The 12,595-nt window shown below is 42.7% G+C and overlaps 1 protein-coding gene across 1 annotated transcript; it reads right to left on the bottom strand.

Moving 5' to 3' along the window:
• Window positions 1–116: 116 nt before the first annotated feature.
• SUMF2 (sulfatase modifying factor 2) lies at window positions 117–11,292 on the bottom strand. The gene is made up of 9 exons (XM_044994114.1): window positions 11,147–11,292; window positions 9,396–9,549; window positions 7,880–7,994; window positions 6,906–6,950; window positions 5,286–5,436; window positions 2,757–2,812; window positions 1,997–2,081; window positions 1,217–1,382; window positions 117–351 (listed from the first exon to the last, which is right to left on the bottom strand). The coding sequence occupies exons 1-9, from the start codon at window positions 11,229–11,231 to the stop codon at window positions 261–263; spliced, it is 948 nt and encodes a 315-aa protein (XP_044850049.1). The 5' UTR covers window positions 11,232–11,292; the 3' UTR covers window positions 117–260.
• Window positions 11,293–12,595: the final 1,303 nt, after the last annotated feature.

Genomic DNA, 12,595 nt, shown 5'->3' with positions numbered 1-12,595 from the left:
CAGGATTGGGCCCACGGGGATGGATAGCTGAAGTTAGCTGAAAAGACAGCAGCAGCAGCATCTTCTTAAAAAGTCAAAAAGAATTGAGACAACTGACAAAACCACCCTCAATGTCTAAACCCTCCACTCGGACACCGAACAAGAGTAGCAAATGTTTATTTTTAAAATTTGCCAAACTTCAGTCCAACACAGCTGCAGGGAATCGCTGGCATCTCCACAGGAGAAAAAAAGTCTCAGGATCATTCCGATACGTGATGTCATCACAGCTCTTTTTTACTCTCCGTTTTCCTGGTTTGGGCAGCACAGCGGAAACCCAGGTTATCTGAGGCGGAGTCTGGGGTGTTTCCCATCCTGGGAAAGGACAAAAAACCCTCCGATGTAGATTCAGTCAGATTTTAAGGCCAGAAGGGACCATTAGATTCTCTAATCTGACCCCCTCAATGACACAGGCCATAGTTATCCCTGTTCTGAGCCCACTAACCTGTCTGACTAAAGCACATCTTCCAGAAAGGCATCCAAGCCTAAAATGATACTGACACATGGCGCCATTTTCAAAGAGCCCAGCTCCAATTTAGGCACCTAAGTGGCCAGATTTTCAGAATAACTCAGCCATCAACATACTGTGCTAATTAAAAAAATATCTGGCCACTTAAATTAGGGGTCTAAATGGGAGCAGAGCATTTGGAAAAATCTGGCCCTTAACATACAGAATTGCTGCAAAGGGGCTGATGAGTGATGCAGTTCCTCCACCGGGCTTTTTATGTGACATCTTCTGACAATTAATATGGAGAAGGAAGGCAAAGCAATTTAATTTAGATTATGTAAATTACGTAATTTACATAACTGATGACAAAAATGAGTTTGTATGATTTAAAACAGATGAACATTATTTCCCACCATTAATTACACTTCATTGTTATAATTTCTATCCTTATGATATTTTCCCTTCCTTCTCTCACTGTTGTATTGGGTGTTATATACTAGCTGGCATCTAGCCTTCATTCCAGAGTTGGCTGCTGTCCATACAGAAGTGTTTAGGGATTTATTATTAATAATAATAAAGTAGTCTTCACATTAGTTAAAAGTAAATAATTCTTAAATAGCAAAAATAAAACAGCAAATAATTTGAAACAAATCTATGTAGTAAAGGTTAAGTTACTATAAGCCCCCAATGTGGTGCAAAATAGCACTTGTCCACAGCAGTAAGTAAACTTACCTAGTAGTAACACGAGCTTTGTGATTGGCCGATCCATCTACTGTGTCAATCCAAGATGCACCTCGCAGGACATGCATTTTCTGAGCACCCTGCCTTGACATGGGTCCACGAGGTTGATACTCTGATGCAGTCCATTCCCAGGTGTTTCCTAACAGGTCATAGAGCCCTGAGATGTAGAAATTGCTCATCAGGATCATAGGAGACACATACACTGTCAATACAAAGCCCCTTTGGAAGCACTTTGGTGCAGTGAGGGTTGTTTAAGATGCCATCAGAAGAGGATGGTCTAATGGTTAGAGCAGGTGACCAGGAACCAGAAGCTCTGGGTTGTATTCCCAGCTCTTACACACACTCACCGTGACCTTGGGCCGATCACTAAACTTCACTGCGACCATCTGTTTAGTGGGGTAATAATGCTTCCTTACCCGCAAAAGGGCATTGTGAAGCTTAATCAGATCATATTGATAAAGTGCTTTGAGAGTCTCAGATGAAAGGCATTACAGAAGGGCAAAAAGCGATCAAGTATCATTACTGTAAATCATTGGCTGCAATGTCGCGCTTCTTGCCTTAAAATGTATGATGCCAACATCAGCCAATTTCAACAGCCTTCAGAGATCTCAATGCTCCCAGCATCATCATTTCTAGGTGCCAAGAAACTCGATTTCCATTTAGTTTTTAAATTCCCGCCATAATCTCGAGACTCTATTTTATTATTTCTAAACTGAAATTAACAAAAGAATTCATTTGCAAATTGGGGCAAAGGTGCCCACTAGCCCATACCATAGTTGTTCTGAGGAGAGAATGCGTTCACTGGGGAAACGCCGTGGTAACCATCTTCTGCCATATCGATCTTTGGGAAGATTCCCTGTGTGAAGAGAGGATTTTACTTTGAGGGTATGTCTACACTACCCACTGGATCAGCAGGCAGCGATCGATCCAGCGGGGGTCGATTTATCGCGTCTAGTCTATCGCGTCCCCCACAACCCCCAGTGTAGACCAGGGGTAAGAAAACAAACCTACCTCACCCAGGATGGCATAGAAAGGAGCAAAAGGGCTTGCACTTTACAGAATCTCGTCATGCTTAAAATAACAGAAACTGTCTAACAGTTGTAAATCACATAATGTGAAGATACTTCAATATGACCAAGCAATAGCTCAACCATTCAAAGTCCTAAAGAGGGAGATCCCTCCCCCATGAAATTCTGAACCTCAACAGCCGCAAATGTTGAGGAATCTGGATTCTGCTTCCGCAGTAGAGAGTGGGGTGAGATTGATGCCTTGCAAGGATATTCTGGATAAATATTAAATACTTATGGTTAAGTATCTTTACATTCTAAATCCTGGAGGTGAGGGGAGAGTCTCAAATGGTGGTAAATTTAACGACTGACCTGACAGTCCTACCAGCTGATGTTCAATATCTTGAAGACAAGTCAGTATGATTTACTAGCTAAATGCTTCCTTAGGTCGCTTTAGGACATTTTTCTTCATCAATAAGCCATCAAGACAACCCATCACAGGCACGATGGTATTAAGACCCTACCTGCCAGAGATTTGTACGATTTGGTTGAAACTTGTTCCCCCAAGGATATACTCTGCCTGTCAAAAAAAAAAAAGAGGTGGGACTAATTATTTCCTTCCTGATCAAACCAGGACACCAGTAGGAACTGTCAGCTTTACCCTTTCTCACTGATGCTGTTCAACATATGCATACATGATCTGGCAAAAGGTATAAACAACGAGATGGCAAAATTTGCACACAATACAAAATTACTCAAGATAGTTAAGTCCAAAGCTGATTGCAAAGAGTGCCAAAGGGAGCAGACAAAATTGGGTGACTGGGCAACAAAATGGCAGATGAAATTCAATGCTGATAAATGCAAACTGATGCATACTGGAAAACCTAATTCCAACTATACATAAAATGATGGGAGTCTAAATTTGCTGTTCAAGATCTTTCTTGAGCTACAAGTCATTGTGGATAGTTCTCTGAGAGCATCTGGTCAATGTACAGCACCAATCAAAAAAGCTAAAAGAATATTAGGAAGCATTAAGAAAGGGATAGATAACAAGATGGAAAATATTATAATGCCACTATATAAATCCATGGTATGCCAACACCTTGAGGACTGTATGCAATTTTGGTCACCCCATCTCAAGATATATTAGAATTGGAAAAAGGGTAACAAAAATGGTTAAGGGTTTGGAACAGCTTCCATATGAGGAGAGGTTAAAAAGACTGGGACTGTTCATCTTAGAAAAGAGACGACTAAGGGGAAATATGATAGGGGTCTATAAAATAATGACTGGTGTGGAGAAAGTAAATGAGGAAGTGACTATTAGCCGAGACACTCAGGGACACAACTTCATGCTTTGAGTGTCCCTAAACCTCTGACTGCCACAAATTGGGGCTGGATGACAGGGGAAAGATCACTTGATAAATTCCCCTGATCTGTTCATTCCCTTGGAAGCATCTAGCACCAGCCACTGTTGGAAGACAGGATACTGGGCTAGATGGACCATTGGTCTCCCCAATATGGACGTTCTTATATTCAAAAGGAAACCATGCATTGGTTTTAAAAATAAACATTTTAACTCTAAAGGACACAGTGCCCTAAACTGCTTGTCATCAGCCCTTCTGATTACCACTCCCTTTGCCAGTTACTCTGGCAGGGATTTTCAAAGGAGCCTAAGGGAATTAGGCACCCACAGCCTACTAAATTTCACATGTATAGACGTCTGTTAGTCTATAAGGTGCCACAGGACTCTTTGCTGCTTTCACAGATCCAGACTAACACGGCTACCCCTCTGATAATGGGAGATTTGAACATCTAGCTCCCATAGACTCCTTTGGAAAAAAAATATCACAGCTTCTGCGCATAGAGATTTACAGACATGACCTATACATGGAGATCAATTCATCCACCACTAAAACACAGCTGCCTCTGGAGTAGGACACTGCTGACTTCATACAATATTCCTCTTCACTTCACAGCAGTATCTGATTGAAAATGCAGGGGGAATTTTTAGGCTGGACATTAAATTTGGGGCTGGTATTTGACCCGGATGTCAGAGCTAATGTCTCTTCCTTTACCAAAAAAACCTGTGGGACCACAGGCGTTGACAGACTTGATCAGACCCATGGGTCCACTTGGTCCAATATCCTGTCTCTGACAGTGGCCAGCACCAGATGCCCCAGAGGAAGATGCAAGAAACTCCATGTAGGTAGATGGGAGATCATCTGCCCCACATGCAGGTCACATCTCAATCTCAAATAGAGGTTGGTTTAAACCTTGCAGCAGGAGGCTTTTTCCCAAACTCTTTTTTTTTAAGTTTTGTATTAACTATTATAACTCTGGATATTCTTGTTATCCCTATAAACACCCAATCCCCCTGTGAATCTTCCTAAATTCTTGGGGCAAAGTCTTGGCTCCATCGAAGTTAGTGATAAAACTCCTGTTTGACTACAACGGGGCCAGGATTTCACCAGTGGCCTCAATGACATCCTGCTGCAACGAGTTCCGCAAGCTTTGATGTTCATGTCTCACTTGTAAGAAGATCAAGCCAAGTTCACTTCTCAGGGCCATGCCTCATAACTGAGCAACTAATGCCATCCAGCTCCCTCAGGCAAAGCACATCTTTGTAGTCACCTCCCGGACTGCCCATTATCCCTGGCGGAATGCACTGCAAAGCATGAACGTTAAGGGCCAGACCCAGCTCTCATTACTGAGAAGAGAATTTGGCCCCCAGAGCTTTAATCAGAGAGATGGCTCCAAAATGTATTCATGTACCTATTTCATAGAGTCATGGGTTTTAAGGCCAGAAAGGACCATTGGATCATCTAATCTGACTTCCACCCTCATCTCCCTACGGAGACCAGAACCCCCAGCAGAGGGGAAGGTAGAGCTTTGAGTCTGGTAGGAATTCATTATTTAGGAATACAAGTCCTCTCCTGGGTCATTGAGTCCTGTCCCCTGCCATCACAGGACATCCCATCATCGAATCAATCATAATTATTTGATGACTTAGTTTGGTTTGAAAGAGATCAGTTCAAAGAGCTTTTCTTACATACTCTCTAGTCCTCCCCTTGCAGCAAATTCCCACTCTGCCTCAGTAGGGAGTCTCTTCCCTTTCCACTTGCAATATGCCTGTGCATCATTCCAGCTCACGTGTAGCACTGGGTAGTCCAGCTTGGTTTTTATCCCAGATCCTGGACCTGCTGGCTGAGGAGAATTTCATTTAACAGGTTTTCACTGAGCCATAACAACTTTATGTAAAATAAACCCAACAACAGGGAACAGTACAGAGTCTGGTAGGCCTACGATTAGACACATCATCTACCACCACCCACTTTGCTCTGCCTATCTGTAAGGCAACTGAAATATACAAGAATCTTGGACTTCAGGTGCTTCTACCTGTGGGATATTTGTATAGTTCAATGGCTGGTCAGCTAAGGTGGCAACACCTTTGAAATCAGGGGGTGGGGGTGGTGGGTAAGGGGGTGAGAAAAATCTGGGGACACTAACACCAAAAACTTTCATTAGCCCAAGACAACTTTCTGGAAGGAGGGAGGGTACAAATGATAAATATTAAGCTAAGACAGTCTGTGACAGAAGAAGGAATTGAACCCAAGTATTAGGTTGGTGGTCGAAATACTGGGCCAGCCTGCCTCACATTAATGTATAGAAGGTCATACCCTGAACTTCGGCATGATTTGGAAATGCATCCTTTTCTACATGGTACAGAGCACCTTGCCTTTGACTACTTCGTAGAAATCAATCGTACTAAAGACTGGAGGATATGCATCTGTCTCAGTTAAGGATAGAACCTCAGACTTGCGTAACACACAGACACCAGTTCTATCTACTCTGCTAGAAAGGCATGGCTGATAGTGGAGTTTATATCTAGAGCAGGGGTCGGCAACCTTTCAGAAGCGGTGTGCTGAGTCTTCATTTATTCATTCTAATTTAAGGTTTTGCGTGCCAGTCATACATTTTAACGTTTTTAGGAGGTCTCTTTCTATAAGTCTATAATATATAACTAAACTATTGTTGTATGTAAAGTAAATAAGGTTTTTAAAATGTTTAAGAAGCTTCATTTAACATTAAATTAAAATGCAGAGCCCCCCGGACCAGTGGCCAGGACCCAGGCAGTGTGAGTGCCACTGAAAATCAGCTCACGTGCCACCTTTGGCACACATGCCATAGGTTGCCTACCCCTGCCCTAGACAATGATCTCAAACAGGTCTGCAGATCAACTGTGGCCTGTGATCACTTCCAGGTAGCTGGCAGAACTTCTCCAATCACAGCGCTTCCTGAATATATAAACAAAGTAGACAAGAACAGTGCACAGCTGGGAGGGCAGCCAGTGTCCTCAACTGCTGGTCATCAGCCCTTCTGATTACCATTCCTTTTGCCAGTGACTCTGCTATGGATTTTCAATTGAGCCTAAGGGAATTAGGCACCCGCCGCCTAGTAAATTGCAATGGGAGATTTGAACATCTAATTCCCGGAGACTCCTCTGAAAAATCACAGCCTCTGCACTTAACTCTCAATTTCCATCTTTTATGTGAGTGGAATCGCTAACATTGTAATTAATGCCGTTTCTTTTTCCCACTGAAGTTCAGCCCCTAAATCAGAGAGTCTCTGAAGCCCTATGGGATTGCAATTCACTCCTTCGAAGGATTGCTCACCTGTCGCCAAAATGCGTTGTCAATCGGCAACCACCAAGGGGCGGACTAAGAAAAAGAAAAGAGAGCAGATTAAAACACAATCCTGCCATCTAATCGTCCCCAAGCCTTAACTCTCAGTGCTTAACCCCTTCCACAGCATGCGAAGTAAGGCGGAGTATTTTTGAGTTGGGTATGGTAGGGTGAGATTCTGTGGCTGGATATGAGCAGCTGGTTCATTTTAAAGACATTTCTATAAAGCTCATAAGTACGGTCCAGGGGGCATCTGATTTTAAAAAGAAAATTCAGGATTTAAAAAACTCCTTTAAAAATGTAGGCTTCCCTGTTTTTAGTTCTGATGGATAAATATCAGGAGATGCCTTGCTCTCTCCATACTCGCCGAGCAGACCCTACTGCGCACTCTGCAAAGAGTCCAAAGTAGGCTACAGACTGGGGCCTTAAATCACGTCAGGCACAATCCTGCTGTTATTGGAGTCAACAGGAGTTTTGCTCTTGGTTTCAATGGGAGCAGAATCAGGCAGGGAAAACGCAAAAATATTAAACTAGTTATTACCTGGTGGCAATATTCAGCAGAAAAAAAAAAATGCCCATTGCAATCAACAAGGCCTTCCCCCCCTCAGGGAAGAATGTTTATAGCAAGATAAACAAATAAAGTAACATGGTCAGAAAATAAAGTGAAAAACTCCTCAGTGAGGAGTCCAATTCCCTCCTACTCCCTGGGGTGTGGAGCCTAAACGTTCCAAAGGCTTCATCCCTTCTTCTGGGCACTTGGCTAGAGCTGACGTTAACGCCTCCTTTTTTCACATAAGGCCACAACAATAAATGGTCGACTTTTCAGGAATGACTGCTTGGATTTATTCCACCATCCCGACACCACTCCGTTCTGAGGACAAACATCACAGCCCTCTTTTCACCATTGTGAATCAACCCCATAACATATTGTTCATGTCACTTTACACACTCCAAATGGACTTTACCTCCAGTTTTTGGGTCACTTTTTTTTTCAGCTCTTCGGATACAAAATCCTCAAAGACAAAGCTCCAGCCGAAGGCTTCTGCTTCTGTTTTATATTTCTTCTCTCGAACAAACTCCCTGGTGTGAACAGGTCAGATATAGGTCTCTGGGTAGCACTCCCACAAGGTTAACACCACATGCACAGTAAGTTGATAAAAGTAAATGCAATTTACAAGAGCTATTCACACCATTTATAGTCTATTGAGCCCCTGGTGTAAATCCATCCCTGATGTAAATCCAATCAGCTCAATGGAGTTAGGTTTAGAGATGAAACTGGCCCAGTTTGTATTGGTTGCATGGAACTGCTATCCTGATGTGAATTTTTTTTTAATATTTAAAAAATAAATCTATTGAGTTTCTTTATTTAGATTTATCAAAACAAACCAACCCAAAAGAGAAACCAACCAACCAAACCAGCAGAGTTACTCCAAGTGCCCATTCTAAGCTGTGAGTTCACTTTGCAAAAATTCACATTGAACAAAAGTCACATGCAACCACTTAAATCCACTGCTACTATTGCAAATCTGTCCCCAACATTTAATTATCCAGGGCAGTGAATAACCCCTCCCAATCTGCGTTCTATCGCCTCCCAAAATAGCTGAGAAACAAGATGAGCTTTGCAGCATGTCCAAAAAGGACTCATGAAGATATCAGAATCATCTCTGTGCCAATGCAGGATAGTCCCTCCAATACCTGTTCTAGTGCTTTGTACAATCCTTATAAAATATATTATAGGACGCAATTGAGTATTAATAGAGGGACAGCTAGGATCTAGTCATTAGATGGCCCAACTTCTATGACTGTGCATTATGGAGAGTAACATACTTCAGTGGGAAAATGGAATATCCATCCTCTGACTGCAGTATATTGCAGTTTCATAACAGAACAACAAAGCAAAGTATTTACAAATCCAGTACAAAATAAAATATGATGCTTTGATATGTTACCCATGTAAAACCCCAAACAGCTGGAAAGGACCTGTTTGCTAACTAACTTAAAATAATCACAAGTGAGTTTTCTGTTTATCGTTTCTTCTCAACAGAAATGTTTGCCTCCCAGAGTGTTTGAAAAGCCATTTGTATTGCAAACAGCTAAAAGTAAAATGTTAACATCCTTCTGCAGGATTTTATAATATTCCAGACATTTTGAGTGATCATGAATATGGTGAGATTCTCAGCCTTGAAAATTCAAATTGGTTTTCCTTAATCCATAGAACAGGTACAGTGCTGGCAGTAGGTGTGCAAGTTCAGATGCTGCTCTGCCAATGTACCTGACCTGGTGGGATCACCTCTAGGCATTGCAGATTAGTTCAGTCTCTATGATCAGTCACTGGCCTCTCTGCTGATGCTGCCAACAAAGATAAACCCAGCAAAGATGGCTTCAGTCACTACCCAGCCCAATAGCCTACAGGTGAAAGTCTCCACCACCCTGCGCCAGCCACTCTCTTCAAACTAAGCAAATGCTAAGCGTGGGCCTTACCTGAAATCCCGGTTGGTGACAGGATATTTGTCAATAGCAAATGACTTCACTGTCACCGCCTCGAGAGGCCCTTCATTTTTACCATCAGGTGAATTTGTTCCCATTTGGAACTTCCCGCCAGGCAGTTGTACCATGTTTCCATCATCTTCAAAAGCTATGAGAGATGTGATCCAATATAACAATTAGTCACAATACAATCTTGGCGTGCGTATGTTCTTTGCTAGAGATGTTTGCATGCTGGGGAAGGAGGAGAACAGAGGATTGAGAATTATACCTAGCACCTAGACAGTGCTTTGTATCTTGAAAATCCTTTGCACAGAGTGCACTGCGCTTATTCCTGGTGTAACTCCACGGAAATCAATGAAATTATCCCTGAGAAAAATCCATGCACTAGTTCTCTCTACTTTCCTAGGAGGAAAACAAATAAGTATTGTTATCTCCATTTTACAGCTGGAGTAACTGAGGCAGAAAGGCTAAGTGACTCACTCTTGGTGTCACAGGCGATAAAGCAGCAGAGAGTTAAGAAAAGAGATTCCTAATATACATGGCAGGACCTCTGCTGCTAAAGATACTGCTATCCGAAAGACAGCCCCTCTGCATGGGTACAGATTAACCACATAAAGGAATCAGAGTAGTGGCACAAAATGCCCTCAGCCCACACAGCCTGGATCTGCCCTATGAAAGTTTTGTACATGCACAAAGACTTTGTAAAGAGAGGTTTTACTGTGAAAGAAGCATTAGAGAATCTACACTGCAAAGGGTTCACTGAAGACAACTGCAGCTCAATCTATTGCTTTAGATCAGACTCGGTGTTGTCTGATGGCAATTTATACAGAGAGGCATTCCTGGGTATCGCTTTGAGTTGTGAGAGTTGAGTATTCACTCCTGGCATCTAGTCTCGCTCATCAGTTTTTACATGCAGGATTTCAGGCCACCGGGGACATCTCCTTTGGAAGTATTCAAGGTCTGTCACTTTTCAGTTGCATCAAATGACCCAGGATTCACTAGGGAAACTCTGAAAGGAGCAGCCCCTCCCCAGAGGGGCAGGCCCAGGGTAAATACTGTGTTAACATATGTAGAAATGACTGTGCAAACCTTCAGAAAGGGAGAGAAGGGAAAAATACATCGGGGTGGGGAAGTTACCAGACATTTACAGCTAGGAAATAAGTTTGGGGATGGGGGTGGGAAGAAGGGAAGATGAGTAGGAACAGAATTCCCCTACCTTCCCCAGCATCACAATAGTCATTGAGAATTAGGTACCAGTCTGACTGAGCAGCCACTGGGGCACCCCACAAACATCAGATCTAGAGCTGAACTTGGTGGGGAATCCAGGAGGATCTTGCACTTTAGAGCCAGTGAAGGCATGGAATTCTCATCTAACTTTTCCAAAGGTTGGAGGTAGGGGGTGCTGGTCGCTTTTCACATTGCTCATTTCACCTAACTGTTGGGATAAGTTTAAGAGTTTGATGCTTGTTCCTTCAAAGGTATTTAAAAGGGAGCAGACAGGCCCTTTCTTCCTTGTTTTCAGGCAGTTGAGGATTCCTTTTAAGGCAGTATTTCAAGTCTTTTTGGGAGAGGAAGGATTTTTAGGGTTGGCGAGAGTCAGGGAAGACATGCCCGGACAGAAGGGGAAAGAGTCATTAAATGGGGACAGGCAGCATTTATTAAGCTCTGCTGCAAGAAAGAGTGTAAAGAGTAAGGGAGGTGGAAAGGAAAGGTGGAGCAAGACATGCTTGGACACATGAACTCACCTTGCAGACTGTAGCTGCTCCCTAACACACAGGTGCCTAACAGGAGAGCCAGCTGCACTCTCCCAGCAGAGGAGCACGGTAGCATTGCTGACAGGAACAGGAGATGAATTGGAGGAATGGGAAAGGCCCCTCCGTGACCCAGAAGGGCTGTGTACTGGGTTGAAATGCTTCCGGGATCACTGGCTAGAAGGGAAGCCGGTTAAAGTCCCCGCCTCCCCCTGCATGGAAATGAAAGCAGGGAGGTGATGAAAGAGGAGGAGCATGTGTACAAGCGGCAGCACAGAAGCTGGGTACTTAGCACATGGAGTCCGTGTAGAAATGAGAGGCATTGCATTAAGTCATATTTAAGCCCAGTCCTGTGAACGATTGTTCCTGATGGTGCATTAAATTAGTGCACCAGCTATTTGGTGTTACAGAGGTGAAAGTCAGTCACTTTTGACTGAAGCATTTTCCTTTAAATTGTTACCCAGAATACCTAAGAGCCCGCATCTAAAGAGCAGAAAATATCTTATCCTTCTTCTCCTCCCCACCCCCACCCCCACAAAAAGCAAACCTAAACCCCAAACCTATTTTGGGCACTTGACAACACTTTTCAGATGACCAGTTTTGTGGTTTCTATTGGGTATGTATGCAGTTTGGCTGCTTTGCATGGGTTTTCATTACAACAAAGGAAATATGTTTTGATTTAAAAAAAAAAAAATGAGGCAGGAATGTGACTGTAGGCTCCCATAGAGGCAGATGGTCATACAGATGTACATTGTGGAACCCTTTTTCCTTTCTTTGAAGGTGACTAGCCCTTATATTGTGCACCTTTAAATGGGAAAAGCACTGGTGACCCTACCTGCCCCAGTCAAGAAGAGAGAAAGTGTTTCAACTTGCAGATAAAAAATTCTTTATGGAGGAATATCTTGAACCTACTCTTACTGAAATATGTTGAGATTTTCTGCAGAGGAAATTTTGCAGTTTTAGAACCTTTGAGAGCTCTTACATACACAGGGATTACAACAGAGGTTTGCTTTCTAACTCAACTCTCCAAAGACTGATTCTTCAGGTAGTGATATATGACTGTGGTGTTTAAGATATCATTTCAGGACTTTGCTTTTACTCTGTATTCCTTGTTCATGGATGCTCCGTGTTTTGGGACATTTGGGTGCGTAAAGACCAATGCCCATATTCAGAAAAACACAGATGTAATAGTAAAAAAAAAAAAAGATAGTAGAATGGAGAAGTCAGTAAGCATGGCTACAGTTGGGAGAAGTTAAACATTTCTTGATCACCATTACAACCAAAAGGCATGCAAGACTGAAGCAAGAAGTTTTGTAATGTGGAAAACAGAACAGGCAGGTAACTGAAGTAAGAATCTACATTACCAGTGGTAGGGTCCAATGATATCAGGAAACCAGAACCCAACTGGTTGTTCACATACTTGAAGTTTTGATGGAATTGTAG

This window comes from Mauremys mutica, chromosome 19 (genome assembly GCF_020497125.1).
Source record: "Mauremys mutica isolate MM-2020 ecotype Southern chromosome 19, ASM2049712v1, whole genome shotgun sequence".
Taxonomy (NCBI): domain Eukaryota; kingdom Metazoa; phylum Chordata; order Testudines; family Geoemydidae; genus Mauremys; species Mauremys mutica.
The sequence above is the reverse complement of the archived record's forward strand: the minus strand, read 5'-3'. Positions and strand labels throughout refer to the sequence as shown.